A 22,417-nucleotide genomic window follows, 5' to 3' on the forward strand; every position below is an offset into this window, starting at 1 on the left:
CCTTATAAATGACACACCTGAAATTAAGATGATGTTTATAAAACCATATATTGTTATCAATTCCTTGACAATTGAGTCCTGTGAGTCCTTGTCTGTTAACACCTGCATTCGGGTTGTCTCCTGCTCTGCAATGTGATGTGTGGTAGGTAGCCTAATACCTCAGGCCCTAGTTTCCTCAAATAGCTGCAGGACTTAATATATTTACAGAATAAGAGCAGCTGGTATACTTGGCTGCTTTTAGAAAAGGGTAAAATCGTTTGCTGAGAAGTGTTTGAGAGAGTAGTCTTGTGTGGTGTTGGTCTTGAGTAGCTGGGGTTTTTGCAACATTTTTCTGTCAATGTCTTCTAACAAATCAGACTTTTTGTTTTGACCTGCAAGATGAATACTGTAGTTCAGCGTGCACTGCTCGAGGTGATATAGATCTTTAATCACTGTGTCCAGAATTTGTATTTCTTTGAATTATGGATTTTTTGGTTTTTTTCCTGAAAATTCACAACACTGCATTCAAGAACTATAGCTTGCTGAAAAGCTTCTTTATTTTATTCTTCTTAATAATTATTTTTCTGTGGCATGTGTTAGGTTAGGTTCAAAATAAGAGGCTTTAAAATGTCCAGACAAAACGAGTGTTGTTTTTATTTGTATAGTGCTATGCCCAGGGATGCCGTAGTATGAATTTTGCTATTTTGCCTCTGATGGATTTTATTATAATAAGATAAATTAGGGTTGCCACCTCTGAAAGGCCAGATAGCACTCAATTAGATTATGTCATGGTAACCCTTGCTTTCTTCAGTAGGAGGTTCAGTGCATCTTGAGAGAAACTGAGCTACTTCAGAGTGGACAACTTTGAGTAACAACAGTGTGTATAACCAAGACATTTAAAGTAATCATGGATTTTTCTGTACTGCAGTGCAGTATGCAGGAGAAAACTTGGCTTGTCACATGTATTCAAGTTCTTCAGTATATGTTTCCATGGGAAAATCTGTGTTGCTTTTCCTGCTAATAAATGAATGTGCCATTCATTGGAAAAGAATCTTAATCTGTTTTGCCGTCTGTGTAGGGAGGCCAGCAAGTTAAAGCAAGTTGTATTAATTTCCTACTTAAAAAAAAAAGTTTAACTGCATGCTTTCTCTTAAAAATCGATCAAAAGAAATTGCTACTTCACCTTCTTGTATACTAAGATAATGATAGGACTATCTGGGCATATTATTTAAGCTATAGTTCCAGTTCATGTTCTGCTTGAAAGAAATGATTCCTTAGGCTTCAGTCATGTATTTGTAAATAAAATCTATTGAAAAAAAATTCCCACTTATTCAGTCATTTTCTTCTTTGTAGGTGAGGGAAAAATTAAAATATTACCATTTCTTACAATAAATATACGTCACGCATTATGTTTCTAGTATGTTTAGTATGTTTTAAAGTCCCAAGAATACATTGAGACGTTTGTGTTAAAATATAATAATAATGAGAAATAATAATGATTAATAATAATAATTATTATGATTATTAAGCTAGATTTTTCTCTATTTGAAAATTTGGCCCGAATTGCCATAGAACTGTATGCTGTGTATGCTGAAAAGTGCCAGACAGCTACATGTAAGTAAAATTTTAAAAATATAGTTATTTGTGGTTTTATTCCCCTCACGTTTGTTTTATTTTCAAAAACCTCTTTTGTCAGAGATCGCGCGTAGTGGCTGGCATTCAGACTATTCACATTCAACCCTTTTCCCCCTCTTGCACAAAATGACATTTCTCCCTTTACACAATGAGTAAAATCAGGATCCTTTTGGAGCACTTTATTTACAAATTCCCTTTTCCTCAGGGCAGCAGAGGTGTAATTCCCTGGGCTGCTGGGGGCATCCTTCCAGCCCTGCTGCTGTCCGGTGAAGTTTTGATTGCACCTTTGGGGACCGAGCTGCTTAGACAGACTCTTGGCTTGTGCCCTGCTTCCCGGATGGATACTGCCCTCTCGTCCACTCACCATGGCTGTGCAGTGAATCTGATCACAAGCTAATCCGTTTGGTGATGATAACATTTGGGGAGGCAGTATGTTTTCCAGGAAGGTTTTTTTTTATTATTATTATTCCAGGTCAGTTTTCTACCTGAGCACAGGAGTGAGGGCGAGGAGGGAGCGAGTGGGGGCCAGCTGAAGTGTCCGCTGCTGCCAGAGTAGCGTGTGTGTCACTGCAGCCGAAGTGTTGACATCCTCTGATCTCTGGAGGCATCCCAGTATCCAGCCGAGAGCCTGAGAAGGCAGACGGAGTTGACTGTAATTATTAACAGTGGAGCAGACTTATTTTAAGGTGTTTACACTAAGGAAGGGATGGGGATGTGTAAGGTTCAGCTGTCCAGGCTGATAAAATCACTGGTACGGGGGGGGCGGGGAAGTAAGTTGTAGTGTCTTACTGCTGTTTAAACAAAAAAACAAACCCCACCACTTTTCAGCCTGAAAAGTTGAGAGAGAAATGCAGATAACTTTTTACATTTTTATTAGAAAATTAGAAACGCACCTAAATTCTACTAATTAAATGACAAGTTGGGGTTTAGATGCTTCACGTTCCATTCAGATTCTGGAAGATCCACTAAAATTTTGTTTCATTTTTATTGAATGCTTGATTTCTTTCATGAGACAAAAGAGAAATTTAAGGCTAATTGTTAATTTGCTTGTGATTGGTTTTTAAGCTGTGTAGACTTTACTGTTGACTTTGCTTAAAATATAGATGATCTCATTTCATTGCCTGCAAAAAAATAAAAATAAAATCATGTTCTTATCAAATTAAAAATAACCCTGAAGTCATAGAGACTTATTTAAGGTCATAATTTTAAATGCCTGAAATACCAGAATTAAGGAGGTTTTTCCACATGCTTATATTTCTTTTAATCAAGTGTTTACAGAACATAGTTCTTTGTGAAGCCCAGAGTTATTTTCACAAAAGGAGGAGAACTGGCTGGTGGTGACCTCTCCTAAATGAGCAATTCAGGGTTATCAAATCAGACAGCAAGGGACCGGAGGAACGAAGGATTGCACAGGGTACAGCCATTACCTATTAGTATAACTCCACATTAATTTTAAATTGAATTTTTTAAACCTAATTGAGCAGCGTTTTCAAGCTCTGTTCAGTGTGAGCAGGACATAAATTGAAACAGTATGTACCAGGAACCCTCTAATAAGCAGAGAGCACTGCTGCTTTTCTTTCCTCTCCTTTAAAATCAGTCGTAATGCCCTGACATTAAAAAGAAGAATTTAATTAAGAGATCATGGCAGTGCATCTGAACTCTGACTGGCTAATGGCTTCCTAACGTAAGGGATACGCGCTGAAATGAATGCAGGGTATTTTCTTTAACATTTATTCTTAAGTGAGAACTCTCTTCTCTTTGAACTTTTCATCAATTTAATGATGGAAAAATATTTTAATGGATAAGCAGTACATGAAGATAGACTTTGAAAATGTAACTGTGCAGCTGGATTCCCAGGAAACAAATGCTAATACAGAAACATTTGAGCAACTACTCCAAGCCTTGTAAGATAAAGTGGTAGGAAGTCACTGATGTAAATAGAAAAGAGAATCCTTGGTTTTGTTGTTGGAGTAGGACTATAAAGCTTGTTAAATTTCATTTTGATTAATTACTCTGAAAGTGCATTAATATTTCATTTTAAGTAGGAGCCCGATTCACTCTGTTTCTCAACATGAAGTGGGCAGATGAGCTTAAGTAAGCAAGTTCTGAGCTTCGGAGGGTAAATTATTTTACACAGCAAGCTTGGATGTGGTTCTCTGCTGCAGACTGAGCGCTTGGCATTCAAATTTAAAGCACTGGACTTATTGAAGTCCTTCATTTTAGAAAACTCTCTAATTTTTATTTTCCCTTCATAGCAGAGCGAGAATGACTGTATTACATGTCATTCTGCATTACATGCATTATATTGTCAAGTCAGCTATTGCACCATTTAAAAATACACCTTCTGCTTATTATATACTGCTTGGTCATTTAAAAAAATTATATGGCAAGTTTGTGTTTAGTGGGAGCGCTTGATTTCCCTTTGCTGGCTGTGGTGTGACTATGACAGTACGTGCTGTGGGGAGGGCACAGACAAGCATGAGAGAGAGAGAAAGAAAGTACAATTTGGTTTGTTTATTTTGGTTACTTCAAGGCACTAATCCAAGTTTTATATTAGGTTATCATTACAGAGAGTTAGAGCCTTTGGTTGAAATGGAGCTGGGGGAAAGAGTAGCTTGAAAAATCCTGCTTTTGGATTTAGCTTTTGCTATCAGGAGAAGCCAGCTAACCGGAGGGGGAGGTGCACCTCCTACAAAATAATTTTATTGTAGCTTAAGCAGCACCGAAATAAAGCCCTTAACATCACCCGTCATTTGTGTGATATTGGAATTTAATAATTTCATTGATCCCTGAAGTTCAATAAGGGCTTTCATTCGTAGGAGTCTTTGCAGGCATCAGCAAACTTCCTTAATTCTTCTTAATAGGAGGCAGTTATTTGCAGAGCTGAGGAGGGAGCCAGTCCCTGCCACAGGGCGCCTCTGCTGTGCTGTGGTGGATCTGGGTCTCCAAGTGTCGAACCTCCATTGCTTTTGCCATGTGAACACCCTGTCAGACAGCATCCATGTGATAAGCAGGCTTTTGGTGGTTACAGGATGCTGACTGTTTTAGGGAGAAGCAGTGAGAGTACATTTTGGAAGCGTCTCATGTACCATCTTCTTTTGGAGATCTGGTTTCACTCTTTGCTTCTCACTGTACTTTTTTGGTCTGGCCCTGCAGTGCTTGCAGTGAAGCATGGGATGGATGCTTTGCTGCAAGAGAAGTGGCAGAAGCTAAAATTAATCTGTTTAAGCGTGTTAATAGTTAAAATGAATACTTGTTTCAGTGAGTTTGAAGTTGTGCTGAACCCCCGACTAATCTACCGCAGAACTGTTGAGAGAGTGACTAGCCTATGCTATGATCATAAAGGGTAGATGTAAAATCTCAGGTATTAGAATATTATGAAGTACTCCTGCCTGTGACAGGAGGCTGGCTAATATATACATGCAGCATTAACTCATCTCCTTTTTCTCCCCTTTGTATTTTGCTGCAGGCTTTCGGGTTATTAAATTCTGTGGCTCAGCAGTATCACTTCTTGTGTTAGACAGAAAGCTCAGAGTTTAAGACCTCAATGAAGTTTCTCATTCCAGGGGTTGATTAGAACTAAAAAAGTCCGCAGAGGTCATGTTTTGCTACATATCGAGCAGAGCAGGCGATGCTGTTACAAGGAAATGATGGTGTCGTTCTGGGGACTGAGCAAAGCTGAGTGCTCAGAAACTGTATCCTGGTCGGGGAATAACCATGTGGTTGATCCATGAGAGAGAGCAGTGACATCGTTCGTTCACTTGATACATGTTTCTGTAGTGGTTTTGGGGTTTTTTTGGTGTGGTGTTTTTTTTTTTTTTTTTTTAATGTTAACTTTTGGTGGAGGGTCTGTTTTTCGATTGAAATCAAAATTGAGCATTTAAGGGGAGTGGTAGTAAGGAAAAAGGGTCACAAAAGAGCTCAAACTGTTTCTACCTTACTGACCTCTCACCCTGCCCTGGAGCTCCAGACAGATTAAATTTTTCAGTGATTTGTGGCAGCTATGATTTTTTTCAGAACTCTTTAAGCTCCTTTCTTTAAATGAGATATACATTATTCTTTTATCAGCTTCTTCCCCTCTCTTTTTATTTCAGCTAGCTTTAGGTAGATAGGTGGTGCTAAGTATAACAAAGGTACAATTTTAGAAGGTATTGAATTTGGACAGATAAAAGCATTAAAAAGCTAACATTGGCTGATTGCTGAAAAAGAGCTGTTGAAAACCTGTGAAATCCCTCAATGCTAGGTTTGTTTCAATATTTCTTACAATACAGCCAGGTATCTGTTATAATTTTATTTAAAGTTGAATGAATTTTGTTAGGAGTAAAAATCCTACTGCTGGTCTCTCCTAGGATGGTTCCAACTGTGAAGAAGTGGCAGATGAGTGTGTCATGGTCATGTTTTGTGGCAGTGTGAAAGCCTGATGGTGCTTTTTACCCCCAAACTTGATTCTGAAATGCTTTTGAGTACTGCTTGTTTCTTGACAGGACCTCAGCACTGAGCTCTTCTACTGTGGAACTGAATGCATCTGGGGTTTTTTTAATATGTATTCTTTGTACGATGATCATGATAAATGTCTTTTGTATTCTTACGAGATAACTCTGTCTTGGTTACTCTTCTTTTCAGAGAAGAAATGGGGAAGATATTCCGGTTGCTCAGACTAAAAATATCAATCACAGAAGATTTGCTGCTACCTTTAAGTTGCAAGAGGTGACAAAAACCGACCAAGATTTATACCGCTGTGTAACTCAATCAGAGAGAGGTTCTGGAGTGTCAAATTTTGCTCAACTTATTGTTCGAGGTAAAGCTTTATGTGCTTTCATTTTTATCTGGTTAAATGCTCTTAATACCAGCACTTTATACTTACACCTTTTATTCAGCCTACACATGCCTTGATTTGAAATGATCATACAAAGATAGTCCTGTGAAGCTTCTGAAATTGTCATAAAACGGAAGACTGGATGCGAAACTTCTTACAATTGCTTTCCATAGAATGCATCTGTATAAAAACCCTGATCCTGAAATGTGTGTAACATGCCTGTATGCTTTTCTGTGGATGTTGTTTGTTGAACTTGAGATTCAAACTGCTTAACTTCTCATAAATACTTTTACAGGTAAGAGAGATTCCACTGTACCTAGTTAGCATTCACTTTTAAAACCTTTTGCCTTGAGCAGACTGGTAGTACAGCAAATAATACATTATTCTGTTACCTAGGAGACAGATATATAAATATAGTTGTAAACTTTCACCTACCCAGAGACTGAGAGAATTATGGAGATGTTCTGTGATGATTTCCAGCCTCTGAAGTAGGAGGAAGAAAAAGAAAAAACTTGCTTTTCTACTTGAAGTACTTCTTTTTCTTGCAGTTCATTCAGAAACCTTCTGGGGTGTGACCATAGCTTGTGCGTGGCGATATCGGGTTGGTGATTTTTTTATTTATGCATTTTGTGTTCTGGAAGCATGTAATCTTGGCTGGCAAAGGACATGGTTGAACATAGGAGTTCAGTTTTCACTTCGAAAAGTCACTTACTGTTTGGCCTGGGATATGCTATTAAGCCTCTCCTTGCCTAATTGTGTCACCTGCAAAATTGCCCATTTCACTCTTAGTTGTGATGAGGCTTAATGTTTTTTAACTGGGAAAAAGTGGTGGCATACAAAATCTGTCTGTGCTGCTGCTCGGTGTGGGGGCTGTTTTGGTGAGGTAAGTGCAGCGGTTGGGCTCAGAAGGGGCCCTCGCTTGACACGTTGGTCAAGCATTGGGCTGTTTGGTCAGTCGGAATCTGGGAGTCAGCCACTGCGTCTGGAGCCATGGGGAGAGCAAGTTCATCCTCAGCTTGTAGAAATAAAAGTAGCGTAGGAAATGCTCTAAGACATTTGGTATCTGGCATTTGCTGGCAGAGGTCTCTTCCCTGGGAGACCAGTTGATTGAGCTCAACTAGGTTTTATACTTTCTATATAACATCAATAAAAATGGGCTTTGCTGACCATAAAAGGATTTAGACAATGTGTTAACAGCTTTTTTCGATTCTGTTAGGTGTACCTTTTGTCTAGCAAAGTGCAAGATGGTCTTCATCCTAATAAAATGAAATTAGTCCTGTTACAACATGAAAACAGGCTTTTTGTTTTGTGGTTAGAAAAGCAGGGCAACTCAATGTATTTATCTGATAACTGTTTTCTATTTCTAAAAGTTTTTTCTATTTTTTCCTAGTATAATAAACAATAAAATGGTGTATAAAACACTATTTCTCTCAAAAAATGAGGTAACTATCAAACTTCATAGTACTCTCCTTTTAAATGCAGCATATTGTGCTGTTGAGAAGCTTAGGTCATTTGATAGAAAATACCATCTTTATGGCTTGAAACATAAACTTGGTATCTAGCTATATATACAACAGCCTGGTATCTAGCTATATATACAACAGCTATATAGGTTATAGGTTTTGTATTTTAACTTTACTTTCTGTGTGCTTTTTGGATTGGAAGCCCTAGAATTTTAACTTTTTTTTTTTCCCCCTTAAATATATATGTGTGCATGTGTGTATATATAAAAATTTAAAAAAAAAAAAAGAAGAAAAAGATTAATCTTCTAAAAACATTTTCATCTATTTGACATCGTGGTAGAGAACAAAGATTTATCTTTTATAGTAGGATTTATTGCTTGCTGTTATATTTGAAAAGCAATATACAGTAATATATTTTCTTGTTTGTCTGGATAACCACTAAATAAATCTTGTTAGCCAAAAAAGTATACCCTTAGGGATCAGCTACCCTGGTGTTAAAACTGTACTGAAAATTAACCATAATGACAGGTCCTATATCTCAGTGGCACTTTAAAGCTGACATCCTGCTACATGGATACAAAAGATGATAATTTTAAAGGAAATTTTTGGGCCACTGATACGAATTGCCTTTAATAAGAGCTGGCATAGTATTGCCCATTGTCAAAGATGACCCAGGGGGAAGAGTTTATTAGTGCGTTTCCTTCCAAACTGGAAGTGACAGGGCATGCTTGGGGCCCTTTTGTTGCTGTTTGTAACAAATGAAAATTTTGCTGCAGAATTCTCGTGCTGAAGAGTATTGATCTGTGTGCTCCCACAGCCAGAGGAGGGGGAAAAAAATGATGAAACACGATTTACTTTATCATGGCTTTAGTATTGCTTCCAGATCATGTTGAGTAATGATAAGTTCTTCGGTTTGTAGAAGCCAAACTTTATTGACAACACTGGTTATTAGGGAGTGAGGGATGAGGAACGGGCGTTGTTTTGCCCAGTAACTCAAAACCCAGGTGTTTAGGTACGTGGCTGAGATCCTTACCTATTCTGTGTCTGAACAAACATGTGGTACCATAATATAGGTGTAGAGGTATCTGATACTTATCTGATTGGCAGTTCATAAGTTATTTTTGGAAATGAAAATTTCTGGTTGTATAATGTCCATCACGTTGAAACGTTGTTATTTCATTTTGAGCTTCAACAGATCAATTACTTTAGGTGGAGTTCTAAACTTTATTATAAACCTGGGAGGGATGGTATACATTTAAAGGGACAACTCAATTACTCTGATTAATTTTTTGAAGAAAAATCAGACTACGATAGGATTTGTAATTCAATTATGAGATTTTACCAAAATTAGTTCCAGTCAATGATTTAATATCTCACCTTTGCTTAGAGCTGGTCTTCAGCTCCTAGCTCAGAGGCTACATTGTGCTGATTTTTTAACATGCTTTTTATGGCATTGCTGTCATTCTTGGATAGGTGTAGAAGGAGCTCTCCCTTTACCCTTCCTTTTACAGATAACTAGTTTACTTACCCTCCTAAATAGGTCCATCTGATTGTCTGTTTATATTTTCCCTTGGTGGCTGGTAAATTGGCAATTTCTGGGAAGGTAATTTCTTGAAGTCTTCAGGGTTGTCTGCATTGGAACTTGAGGGAGATGCTGGGAGGAACAGTAGCTGTGATATGTAAGCAAGAGTGAACAAGACGGCACTGACAGCCTCTTTCTTTTTACTCGTTTCTTACTTACTTTTGACTCAAAAGTCTTTCTGCTGCTTTTGCTACTTAACATGGAATTGTAGAAATTAAGTGCCCAAAGACATCACCGGTGCCCTGGCTCGTGTGTATACTTGATATATAGAATCCTGTAGACTTTCCAAGCTACAGTACCAGATGTACCAATCTTTAATCAGTAAAGAACTTTGCCCTGTTCTTGTACTGTGTCACTGTTCAGAACTCTTAAAAAACTACTGGAATATTTGTCTGAAATTGGCAGTATTTATCAGAAAAGAGATCTTGTACTTCAAGAAACAAGGTAGTGTTTTTCACAGCAGTTGTGATCAACTTCTTGATTGACCTGGCATGTTAAAAGTGTCTGTCAGGCGGAGTTGAAGCTGATGTTGCATGCTTATGTGGTTTGTTAGCAAAACTTTGTAAAATAATCCAAATTTAGTTTGTCCGTGTTTGGAATGTCTTACACTCAGGCAGTCCTGCAGGGACCATGAATAAAATCACCATTTCCTTTGGCTGCAGTGTAGCTGGAAGATCCATGTGACTGATAAGTCTTTGTTGCTGATTGTCCAAAAAAACCCCAAACCACTCTCTGAAATGATATGATAATGAATTACACTTTATGTATAGTGTTTGTATGCTTTCCCACTTTTGTTTTCCTTCAAAGTAGCTGCACACTGTTAGCAGACTAATTGTACAAAATAATATTATGCTATTAAATACTGCAAGATCAGCAGGAATTGTGGTACATTTCATTTTATATAGTGGATCTTACATAGGTTAGTTGGAAGAAAATATATATATTAGTGTTAAAGATAGGGAAGAAAAATAAGGAAAAAACCTCAAAGTCTATGAATCAACTGTAATGTTTGTTAATAATCTGTGAATAACTACCATATGTCTGGTTCTACTGATAAATTTCTAAGTTTTATTTGAGTCATAAATTATAACAATTTTTTATGTTTTTACTAGGTGAATGTAGTTTTCTTTTTAACTTTTCTTCATCCAACCCAAACAGCTGTTCTGTGCTGGGGTCAAAGCAAGGGGAGGCCTACACCTTGATTTATAGTTCCAATATGGAATTGTCTTCATGTCCCTGGTAAATCCAAGTTAGCAACAGAAAAGAAAAGCAGTTTTCCTCTGACTGTTCTTTCAGAAATCACAAGTTCTGGTAAACTGACCTGTTTGTATGAATTTTTTAATATGAAAGAGGCCATTTTGTTTCTTGTATTTGCTTTGACGTAGCAAGCAGTCTGTCCTCTAAGTCATTAGGTCCAAGTTTTGTCAGAGTTTGTGATGTCGTTCTTCTTTGTTTCCATTACTGAATTTGATATGCCATTAGGAGCAGTTCTTATTATGTAAGTCAGTCTGGCAGTGATATTTCTGCCTTTCTTGTCTGAAATCCCTTTAGGGATTTTGTATAGGAAAACCAGCAATTTGGCTGGTCCCTGGTGATGCCAGAACACTGTGAAGATGGAGTTTTCCCCTGGCAAGTCCCTCTCATAGGATATTATTTTTTTCTTTTACAAGAAAACTCTGAAGTATTTCCATTTGAGAAAGTTGTGGACTGAAATTCACTTTCCAAATTTCACTAGTTTTTCTGGGAAAAAAGTGAAATGTCTGGGCTTGCTCCAGGTGTGTGTCCTCAATTTTGCTACCTGGTTTATTTGTTTGGTATAATAGTAGACATAAAAATATGCTGAGGAGAGCACTAGGTGGCAGGTAGAAGTAAATGCATCAAGTAGTGTAAATATATATTGCCTGCTTTCAAACAGGCTAACTCTTTTTGTACCAGATCTGCAAAAGGACCCATATATCTGTCCTCCAGGATTAAGTTGTCTGTCTGATGGATAGTAGATTTTATTTTTTTGCACCTGTTCATATCACACACCATCATAAATGCTAGACAAATCAGGTTATTAGCGAAACTTTGTAATGTGTTCAGAAATTCAGTCTCTGGGAGAGAGTGGTGATATGTAATAGGGCTTTGGACTGTATCTTTGGAGAGTCTTGAGCTGGGTCTCTGGGTGTGAGTTTCTCCAAATTCACTGAATTTCAGAGCAGAGGGGAAACTGGGGAGAGAGATTCCACAATCCAAGTTGTTGAAATCTGTGGGCTTTGCATCATTATCTTGGCTAAGTGCCCTTTTGAACCATCACCGGACTTCTATAGAAGTATGCACACTTTGTTTTAGTTGTGAGTTGGAAGCCCCATGTGGCTGCTATGCTTTGTTCATAAGGTGCATTCTTGGAGTACAGGTATTAATAGTGTTACTCTTTTGGACTGTCAGCCCACCTTTGAAACTACTTTATATTCCAAGTTTTCCCATTAGTTGAAGCCTAATTCTCTCAGGGTTGTGTCCGTGTAGGAAAAGCAGATGACAATGTCTTAATGACTTTGCAGCAGTTGGAAAAATAATGAAATGATTTTGTGCAGTTTTTCTAAACCTTGCTAATAAAACCCAAGTTATAATTTGGGTGTATATTTAGGTGTAAGCATCCTTCAGAGAGTTCAGGATCCAATTAACTTGATCTTTTTGTGGCATCCTCTGGTTTTAATTTCTCTACCATATTAAGATCTTATCCTCTTTAAGCAGGTTTAACACAGGAATCTTCCTATTTTCAATCCTCTCTTTCTTACAGCAAGTAAAGAAGGGCTGTCACCCTGAAGTCAAATCCTGCATCCTTTACATAGAACAATGAAACAATAATACAGCCTTGCTTTCTCCTAAGGCAACTCTTCTGTACAAGTAACCCTGTCTCCTTTGCTAAGGTGTTTGTCTCTGGTTTGTGTAATTAATAGGCACATTGCTCATTTTCTTTGGAAAGTGTGGGAAAGTTGCTTTTCCTGGAGAAGCAGGCAAAAAAGAAACCAAAGAGACTTAGATTTGCAGATTCCATCATTCAGTGTTGAGCAGTCCATCTCCAAGGATGGAGACTCCACAACCTCGCTGGGCAGCCTGTGCCACTGTTTGGTCACCCTCACAGTGAAAAAGCATTTCCTGGTGTTCATGAGCCTCCTGTGTGTCAGTTTGTGCCCATTGCCTCATGTCCTGTCACTGGGCACCACTGAAAATAGCCTGGCTCTGTTCTCCTGCCATCCTCCCTTCAGGTATTTATACACATTGGTGAAATTCCTCCCCGAGCCTTCTCTTCTCCAGGCTGTCCAGTTCCAGCTCTCTCAGCCTTTCCTCATAGAACAGATGCTCCAGTCCATTCATCGTCTTCAGATGTCCCTTCACTGGACTCTCTCCAGCATGTACATGTCTGTCTTGTACTGAGTAGCTCAGCACGGGACTCAGCACTTCAGGTGTGGCCTTACCAGTGCTGGGTAGAAGGATCACAACCCTTGACCTATTGGCAATACTTTGTGTAATGGAGCCCAGGATACCATTAGCCTTTTTTTTTTTTTGCCACAGGAGTGTGTTGCTGGCTCGTGTTCCACATGGTGTCCACCAGAACCCCCGGTCTTTTTCTGCCAAGCTGTGTTCCAGCTTGGTGGCTCCCAGCATATGCTGGTGCCTGGGGCCGTTCTCCCGCAGGTGCAGGATGTACTCGCACTTCTTGTTGAACTTCATAAGGTTCCTGTCAGCCCATTTATCCAGTCTGTAGAGGTCCCTCTGGATGTCTGCACGACTCTCTGGTGTTATCAGCTACATCTCCCAGTTTGGTGTCATCAGCCAACTTGCTGCAGCCACACTTTGCCCCATCATCCAGATCGTTAGTGGACATGTTAAACATGAAATGTTACAATAGTTTGTAGCAGTCAGTTTGATGGTTTACTTCTTTTCAAGGGAGGAGCAAGGTGCTTTTATTTCAAATTTTTTTCACGTGTATATGATTTTTTTCAAGTTTGTGTGCTACCATCACTGAAAGTTAAACCTTGTACACTTGACAAAGATTAGACTCCTGTTTTGTGTGATGGACTCTGCTTAGCCCATTGCTTTGTTGCAAAGTTGGCTTAGTTTGGGTGGAGTGTATTTCTTTCTCCTTATCCTCTTGAAGTTTTTTTAGTGTGATTTGTTGCTTTGTTGTAGTTCTGGGATTTCTTCTTCAGGAAGATCTGAAACATGTAAGGTAAAGACACAGTTTGCTTTTATCTCATGAGACATGAGTTTTGTTCTGCTTGATAGAGTCTAAATTGATATTCTAATCAGGCAAAAGCTAGCCTTTTCAGTGCTGATGTGCATCTTCTTACTGTACTCCCTGAACTTTAAGGTGACTGATGTGGATCAGAGCAAAAGCTGAAGTCCTGAGGCCCATGTCCTGACTGTGGCTGGGCTCAGTAGCTGGTGTTTGGGGCAGAGCATTAGAGAAGAGCAGATGTAGAGGTGTCCCTTGTTGGCATATGATTATACCTTCCCAGGGGTCTGTGGTTCAGGCATCTTTTAAGTAATGGGCAATACTCTCTTAGCTTGTACATTAATGTTATGCCTTAGTTTCTCGTTCAGGGAGAAGATGTGTGAGTGTAGAGCAGAGGGGCAAAGTACAGAGGCAGAGAGAATACGGCTCATCTTGTTTCTTCTTGAAAGTATGGCTTCATTCTGCAGGTCTGCTCCTGTTATCCCACACCACTTGCTAGTGCAGCGTTAGGGAATCCTGATCAGTTGCTGAAGTGTTTGTTTGTTTTCTCCATCAAGGTTAACCCAGAAAAAGAACTTTTGAAGTTAGGTTTGTAATCCAAATCCCTTCCTGTGTGTGCAGGAGGAATGCTCATGCTGGCCCAAGAGGGAGCAGTGCAGACCCAGGGAGGGCTGAGCCTGGGCAGGGTTTTAAGGGATCCCTACCTTTAGTGTTCAGGTAAAGTGACGGTGAAAGGGCAGCTGCTGGCAGCGAAGGGAGGCTTTGCTCCTCTTCTCGCTCCTTTTGCATGGCCCTAGCCACACAAAATCCTTGTCCTCTTTCTTTTGGCTCTAGGGCTGTGTTGCTTCCGTGGGCTGGCTCAACAAACAAAACTGGCATCGAGCTGCTCCCTCTCAGCCTGGCTGGGACACCTCTGCCTTACTGGGGGGTGCAGTCAGCTCGCCAGAGCTGGACGAAGGGCAGGAAAAGGGCCCTCCCCTGCTGGCCAGACAATGGGCTACTACTTGTTCTTGTCAGGTCTTGTGGAGACCTTGCTGTTATTTGGCAGTAAAGTAAATGCAGCTGTAGGGTCGATCAAAATGAGTGGAAGCCTATAAAAGGAAGTAGTGACCTGGGATGAACTTGGCCAGGCAGCTCACAGCTGCAGAGGAGTTAGCTCTGTGCCAGCAGGATTAGTGCCGGCTTTAGGTAAGTTCCTCTGGGGTCTTCTGCCTGTGTGGCAGACCAGGTATTATTAGCCCCCTTACAGGCAGCATAAGCTGGCTATCACCTGCTCTGCCTAATCCAGCAAAGCCAAGATACTATGTGTCTTCACTCAACCCGGTTCAAAATTGTGTTGCTGTTGATACCACAGATGTGGCATTAATGATTAACTGCATGAGAGTCGTCTTGTCATTTAGGTGTTGTCCTGTACCTCTGTCATTTTCTCATGTGCCTCCTTATTGGGAAAGTACATAGGTGAATCCAAACAGCAGCTCTAGCATTTGGGAAATCAAAATGTAATCGCTCTCAATAGTGGCGTCCCTGTTTGCCTGTAGACTTGATGGGAGGCAGTGCAAAAGAAAGGAGGTGAGGAAAAAGATCTTGACAGGTGTCACTTCAGGGAGGAAGAAAGGGGGTTTCTTTGTTTCTTATATCTGTGTTTTATCTGGGTACAATGATATGAAGATTATTTGCAGTAGTGTGATTTTTCTCATCTTAATTAGAGATGTCTCCAGACTGCCCCCCCACATCAAGGCTGTATTTCACTTGGATAATTTCCCTTCCAGTATCTAGTCTGTCTCTACATTTATTTAAATCGAATGTTTCATTTGAATACTGCAGCTCAGGATGGTCTGTCTCTGTTTAAATGCCATTGATGTTAGCGGGAAGGTTAAGAAAATATTTACTTAAGGGTAGACAGTGTTCCCTTGCCTGCCATCATTTTCCAGTTTGGGGGAGGGGAAAACCGCTCTGGATTTGACATCTCTGTGTATTGTGCAGGGTTGTTAAAAAGTGTGCCGATGAGTAGGTGCATGGTAATGATGAAAAGGAGTGCATTTGGAATTCAACATAGATGGCAGAAAATGCAGGATGTCAGAGAAGCCATATATTAAAGAGAATTTGAATTGGAAACTGAATCCCAACCTGCCACTGGGGGCATTTTGATCATTTTGATTTATTAAACTTTTATAACAGCATTCAGATGAAGCTGAATTAAAACGCTTAGTCTTGGGTGGTTTATGGTACACAAGTCATCGTGCTAGTGAAGTCTTGCCATGATCAATGTAGAGTTAATCTAAGTTCCTTTTTGAATGCAGGTGCACCTGTGTGCTTTAGTACGTATTTAAAAATCTAATAGTGTTCTAATACTGAATCACTTAAGAAAAATACAAAGTGAAGCCACCCCTGACATTAATTTTCAGCTGTATTTGAGTGAATCTTGCTATTAAATTCTAGATAAACTGCAGGAACACAAACTGCATGTATATTCCTATACCAATTTTATATATTGATAAATGTACATGTGTTATAAAATAGCTAGCTATGGAAATAGAGCAATATTTCCTTGGAAATGAGTCATATCCCTAAAGGCATAAGATGCTTGCATTGTAGTGCTGTTCTGACCATCTCCCAGCTTCAGAAGCTGTACATAGTCTTACTGAGCACCGTCTCTGCAATAAAGAGAAATCAATTACTATTAGAGTGGCAGGGCAGGTTAAAGGCATTACAGGTTCACACTCAGTTTTGCAGTAGGGAGATGATACTTAGCTGCAAATGGGGAATGATGCAAAAGATGGATGAGACAGAGTTCAAGGAGCAGTAATGTGCGGGTCCAGCACTATCATTCCAAGCTGTCTTGGACACATGATGGATGGTTTAGTGGCAAGAAGCAATAATACCAAATGATGAGAGAGTCATCTCCAGATCTTGAGCCCACTGCATGCTGTCTACCTGTTGGTGTTCTAGTGGCATAATGATTCGTGATGTATTATGAAGAGCTAAATTACTGTACTTAAGCAACTAAACTGGTACGTTGAATTTAGTAACCCAAATTTTTTGGCAGCTGCTAGAAAAGCAAGTAGCATAGCAAACGCTCCTCCACATTGTAAATTTAATTACCTCATATTTATGCATAGTACTTGTTGACAGGATCATGTAAGCTATGCTAATATGGTGGGTAATTTGTTACCTCCAGAAATCACTTTCCATGTGCCTTCTGATCATTATCATGAAACATGATAAATGATCTAGCCCATGAGGTGTAAATGAAAATGAAATGGATAATTGGATTCTATGTCTAAATTGTGGCTGGAATAGTTGTTGCAATTATAACGGAATTTATCTCATTAAAATATGCTTTGCAATGTACTAGTGACCTTTAATCATCTTGGTTGGGGAGTTATTTGAGGATAATTTTAAAGAGATTACAAAAAGTTTACTCAGAATAGTTTGAATAGAAGTTTTTTTTCTGTCCTAAAGAGTTTTAAATATTTGTCTGTTTAATAATTCATATTGTAGGATTATCCTGCAGGAAGATAACATATTTACAGAATTATATAGAAAATTGTGAGAAATATATCTGCCTCTCCTGAAGAAGAGGGAAGGTTAGGTACGTGCAGAAAGGAAGATTTCTTCCTGCTGAGGTACAGTGTTGAATTTGACTGTGCTGGTTTGATAGAGAGCTTGTCACTGAGTCTGATATGGAACTGTAAACAGGCATGTCTTGGAGAAGATTTAAGAAGTGTTGTAAGGAAAATGAAGATGTTTCTCCTGTTCCCCAGGTATGTGCATGTTGCTAGTGGCACAGTTTGTGCCCTACCTCCTTGAAGAGGAAGGATGACACTGCTGTGTTGGGACTAAAGTTTGAATTTTCAGCTCTTCCCTAAACTTTATATGATTTTTTTTTTTTTTTAAATACTTTGTGTCATCCAGGACCTCATCAGTAACATTTCATGTAGTTATTCTGTGTCCGTCTCTCATAGCCATTTAACTTTTAAAGGGCAATTCTTCAGTTTCTGGATTCTTTACTAGTAATAGAAAGAGAAAATTTCCTCTCGTGAGCTTGTGGGCTAAACAGAGAAAGCTCAGTGAACAGTGTTAAAAAAAAGCGAGAGTACCTTCATAGGAACCGAAAATTACCTAGAATTAACTTATATTAGAAATCTTACAGCCTAATAAAAATGGTTAGTAGGGATAGTAGGGAAAAATCTCTCAGTAGTCAACTTACATGCAGTACCTTTAACCTCGAAGAAAGGAGGATATAAGTACAAAATATGTTCTGAACCAATGTGATCTGAAAGGCTTAGGCAATGCATGGTGTTGGTTCAAGGCTTATAGAGTAGGGTCAACATCCAATGAGGAGTTCTAGTGTTAGTAAGAATGGCAGTCCTAAATTTGTGTGAATTATTTATTTTGAATAAATAAATAACAGTAAAAATACCTTGCTCAATTTGGAGGTTTTGTTTAGATTTTTCCCCAAATAAATGAATTATAACTAAACTGAATATAAGCTTTATTTGAAATTGCCAAGCGTCTTATAAGATAATTTTTCTAACCTAGTAGAATGTTTTATTCAAATTTTTGAGTATTTATGTTAGCTTTTTGCTCTGTGTGTCTGCTTTGTGGTAGATCCTATAAGCCATATGGAACTGTACCTGTGTGTGGACACAAGGAAAAATACCACAAAATGTCAATGCCATGCATATTTTTTGCAAAGCTGTCTGTACACCAGCTTACTCATTTTCTGAGAAAATCAAAATTAGTGTATTATATTGATTATCTGATCTATTTCTAAGGATTAAACGTAAAAAACAAAAATCTTTGGTCTTTTTTTTTTTTTAAAACCTAAAGTTGCAGTTCACAGTTTATGTGAAAATCTCAGCTTTATTCTTACAGTGACATCCTCATGGTAACGTAAGTTCTGTTTTTTAACAAGTAGAGATGTAAAGGCTACTGCTTTTGAAGGGAAATATGAGTAAACCAAATGCTTTTCTTTGGCTTAAAAATTGACATTGTAGTCTCATGATTTTTAATGCTTGCTTTGAACTTCACACTGACTTTGAAATTTGTTGACAGCAGTTGGAAATGTCTTGACTAATGATTTATTCTTTGACTTTCCACTTCTCTTGGACTGGATGACTTCTGTGTCCTAGAGAAAGCAAGATACACTCAGTGTGATCAAGTTTGTGATCTATGGGTTGCATCACCAGCCATGGGAATATTTTCCCCTTCTCATTATTGAGGATAGAGAGGAGCACTGCTTCATGTTGGCAGCCAGATAATTCCAGGGCACAGTTGTAGGATGTTGGGGTTTTTTTTAAATGTGTGGAGTTGAGGCATAGTTCTTCCTTTGGATATACTCAGCATAGCACAGTCACCTTAGTGGACTGAAGAGAAAAGATCTCTTGAGTTCTTGTAGTTGAAGGCTTGGGTCATCTTACAGCGCAGAGTTTTCCTCTTGAAAGCCAGCCAGAAACTTCCTCTAGTATTCATGTGCCTTTTTGCCAATTCTGGTCTAGCCTGCCCTCGCCCCAGGGCAAGGGGAAAGTCATGAGTTCAGGATGTAGGGAGAAAAGCAGCATCTCTGCAGATCACCCTCCTGTGCCCTCAAACCACCTGCTGATCTCTGTTGCGTGTGAAGACGAAAGAGTGAGGGAAGGCAGCACAGTTTTTTCCAAGGATAATGAGTGAAGCAGCAGCTCCTGCTCAGTGCTTGAACAAGTTAAAGTAGCTTGGGTGAAATCAACAGAGCTCAGTGTTTTGATGGTGGATAAGCCAGAGTCCTTGTCCGTGGTGGTTTTCTCCATTTTGCTTTTACTTAGGTGAAACATGGGATATATTTCGTGAAGCTGGTAGACAACTGTGGGGAAAAACCTTTACTGCAATCTTGCTATCAGTATTTCTGCAAAGCCACTTTGCTTCCTGTTCCAGAAGCAGCTTTAGCCTCTTGTTTGAAGCAAGGGACCCAGACCTTACTGTTGTGATTACACTGTCTACTCGTTGACTGCTGCCCGCAAATTCCCACTTGTCATCCTCTCAACCCAGGCCATTTGGCCTATGCTCCCACCCAAGAAAGTACAACCGAATCAGCTTTGCTACTAATTTTTGGTTGGCATCACATTAATGCAGCATCAAGACTATGCACCTCTCCTTTCTGGTTCTTGAGGGGACGTACTTGTCTCACCAATTTTCTCATGCCTCTTGACTTCTTGCGTTGGCTGTCCTTCAGCAGGTTAACAAAGCGATGTGATGCACGCTCACAGTTTGCCGTTAATATCTTTCTCTGCTTGTTCTCACAAGTAAGGCATGCTGCAGTTGTCACTTTTGCCACTGTCTCCCTGTGTTTTTTCAGTTTTGCACCAATAGACCCTCTGTTGGACTTTCTGCAGTGTGATGTAACTCTGCCGTCTTTTGTGCCCTTCCTGCTGGTTGCCTTTATCAGTGGAGCAGAGAAAATGCTGACAGGTTGAACGTGTCAGTAAATGACGAGGTAATTGAAAGGTGGTTAAAAAGTCTAGTTTACTAGAAAGAGTAACTCTTTTTCCAAAAGGTTTTGTAAAGGCAATGTAATTGGATGCTTCAAGGAAAAGATTGGACTATGCCAACTTTCTGGCTGGTTGCAGACATGTTTAAGATGTATTTTGAGTTTAGGCTTACAGACTTCTTTCCTGAGATTGGTCTCTTGTTTTATGTGAGAACCTGCCTTCACATTTTCATTTTTTTTTTCTTTTTATAGCTTAAGTTCTTTAACTTAAGCTATTTCTTAATGTTGTTTCAGGAATCTGTTTGACCTTCCTCTTGCATTTTTCATTCAACATGGATGCCTAAAGAAATATTTAATGAGTTTTATTTTTCCTGGGAACGCCTCCAATAGTTGACCTCCAAGTATGTGGATTTTGCAACAGAAAGAATTGTGCCCCAGTGGCACTTCTTTTCCCTCCAAATTACCCTCGTTATCAGTGACATTTTCACAATTAGAAACAAAGTAATCCTTTTGTTTGACTTCCAGTTGTTCCACGAGCAGCTTTAGCCTGTTCTCTGAGTAATATAAAAGGCTAGAGAATTGATTGAGAGGGCATAGGTTGGCTTTTTATTCAGGCCAAGCAAAGTGGCTGTTTCAATTAGTTCACCAAGCAACTTTCTGGAGTATCAGGACAGATAAGAGAGGTTTAATTCATGTTTTGTTTTGACCAAGTTTTGTTGCTCCTTATGTAAAACCAAAATGTACCCCAAAATAGAAATTTAATGGTATGTCAGTGCTTCCAGGCTGGAACAAAGAATTTGTTAAAAATGTGTAATGATAGGAGGAGAATGTTCTTGCTTTGGAGCTGACCATTTGTACAGCTCCTATTGCTTACCTTAAAAAAAGAGGTGGGGTGGGGAAGCATGTGCCAAACAGTACATGGTATGTGCAAACTGTCACCTTTTAAGGAGCCTGTCCCCTAAGAGATTTGCTCCATTAGGACTTCTGATAATGAAGATGAACTATATTTCAGCAAGAAGACAGCCTTCTGGCCAACTAACTAAGCAGATGCCAAGTGGAAGCAAGTGAAACTAAGTTGAGTCATCAGGCAATTAACAGAAATTAATGGACCAGGTACCTACAGTCTGTTTCCTGTGGGTGTCAGTTCAATGTCCTTGCACTTCCTGCACTTCCAGCTCTGCTAACGTTCAGGGGTTCAGCACCTGAGGTTTCTGTATTGAAATTTGCTGGGATTTATCGTCTGTTTAGAAGAGCTCACAGAATTTCTGTGGGGGATAAAAAATTTTACAGGTTTCTGGAATTTTAAGAGATTGAGAGGGAATCATTGAAGTGATCCTTTGATAGTAAGAATCCTGTTTTGACTCACAACGTTGGGGTACAGAGGAGCCCTTCCAGAGAGACTTGCAGTCAGTAAAGAGCTGAAGCCTATCAGTCACTGTTTGGTCTGTTTTCAGCCTGATTTCTGAAAGATGCATCTCCATACTGCCATAATTAATGAAGCTTCATAACCTGTGAAGGAATTTTTTGTATGTTCTGTTTTTGACTGATTCTGTGCCTCATGAACAGGTTCATATGCTGATTATCTATTTGTTTGTTGACCTTCCTGACATATGTATGTAGGCATGGGCCGGGGCTGTATATGTGCATCTGTGTCTGATAGTACAGCAGATGCACCAAAAGGCATGCTTCTCTTTTCCCTCTCCCGCTTCCAGCGACATGCTATTCCTGCTGCTTTTTCCCCAGAACCATACTTGTCCCTCCCTGCAGTGAGCTAACTGGGAAGCTAAACTAACAAAAGCAGTCACTGTAGAAAGAAGTGAGTATTTTTGGCAGGATGGTTTTCTTACAGTAGAACCACTGGTCTAGAAAAGATGAGAAGACCAGGGAAGAGGTAGTAGTTCAGTCCCCATGATGATGTGGTCATTTTAGGTTGAGTTAGTTACAATGTGAAACTGTATCCTCAGTCTGCTTTGCAAGTGGATTACACTACTGTCACAGTCCGCTCAGTGGACTCGTGATGGTTCATTTGCTTTGATCTCGAAGCGTAAAATTAAGGCGACCACGCCAAAGGGGTTTGCTCCAATCAAACAGTGAAACTTTATTTTTTGCCTGCAAAGCAGCATGTGATAGGTAAAGAAGGTGAAAGGAAAGGGAAAAGTAAAGTGTAAAGAGGAAAGAGATTGGTAGCTACCACTACAAGTCCAAGGCGTCCCTATGGTCCCAGGTCCAGGCAGGTCCTAATGATCATCGTGAT

The 22,417-nt window shown here is 39.4% G+C and overlaps 1 protein-coding gene across 1 annotated transcript in view; it reads left to right on the forward strand.

Moving 5' to 3' along the window:
* PTPRK (protein tyrosine phosphatase receptor type K) overlaps positions 1-22,417 on the forward strand; it is a 416,718-nt gene that overhangs the window by 201,002 nt on the left and 193,299 nt on the right. Inside the window, exon 6 of the mRNA XM_086461237.1 lies at positions 6,238-6,412. Within this exon, the coding sequence (XP_086317363.1) occupies positions 6,238-6,412 (175 nt within the window). The remainder of the gene's footprint in view (positions 1-6,237; positions 6,413-22,417) is intronic.

The sequence above is a fragment of the Leptosomus discolor genome, chromosome 2 (assembly GCF_034619465.1).
Source record: "Leptosomus discolor isolate bLepDis1 chromosome 2, bLepDis1.hap2, whole genome shotgun sequence".
Taxonomy (NCBI): Eukaryota; Metazoa; Chordata; class Aves; order Leptosomiformes; family Leptosomidae; genus Leptosomus; species Leptosomus discolor.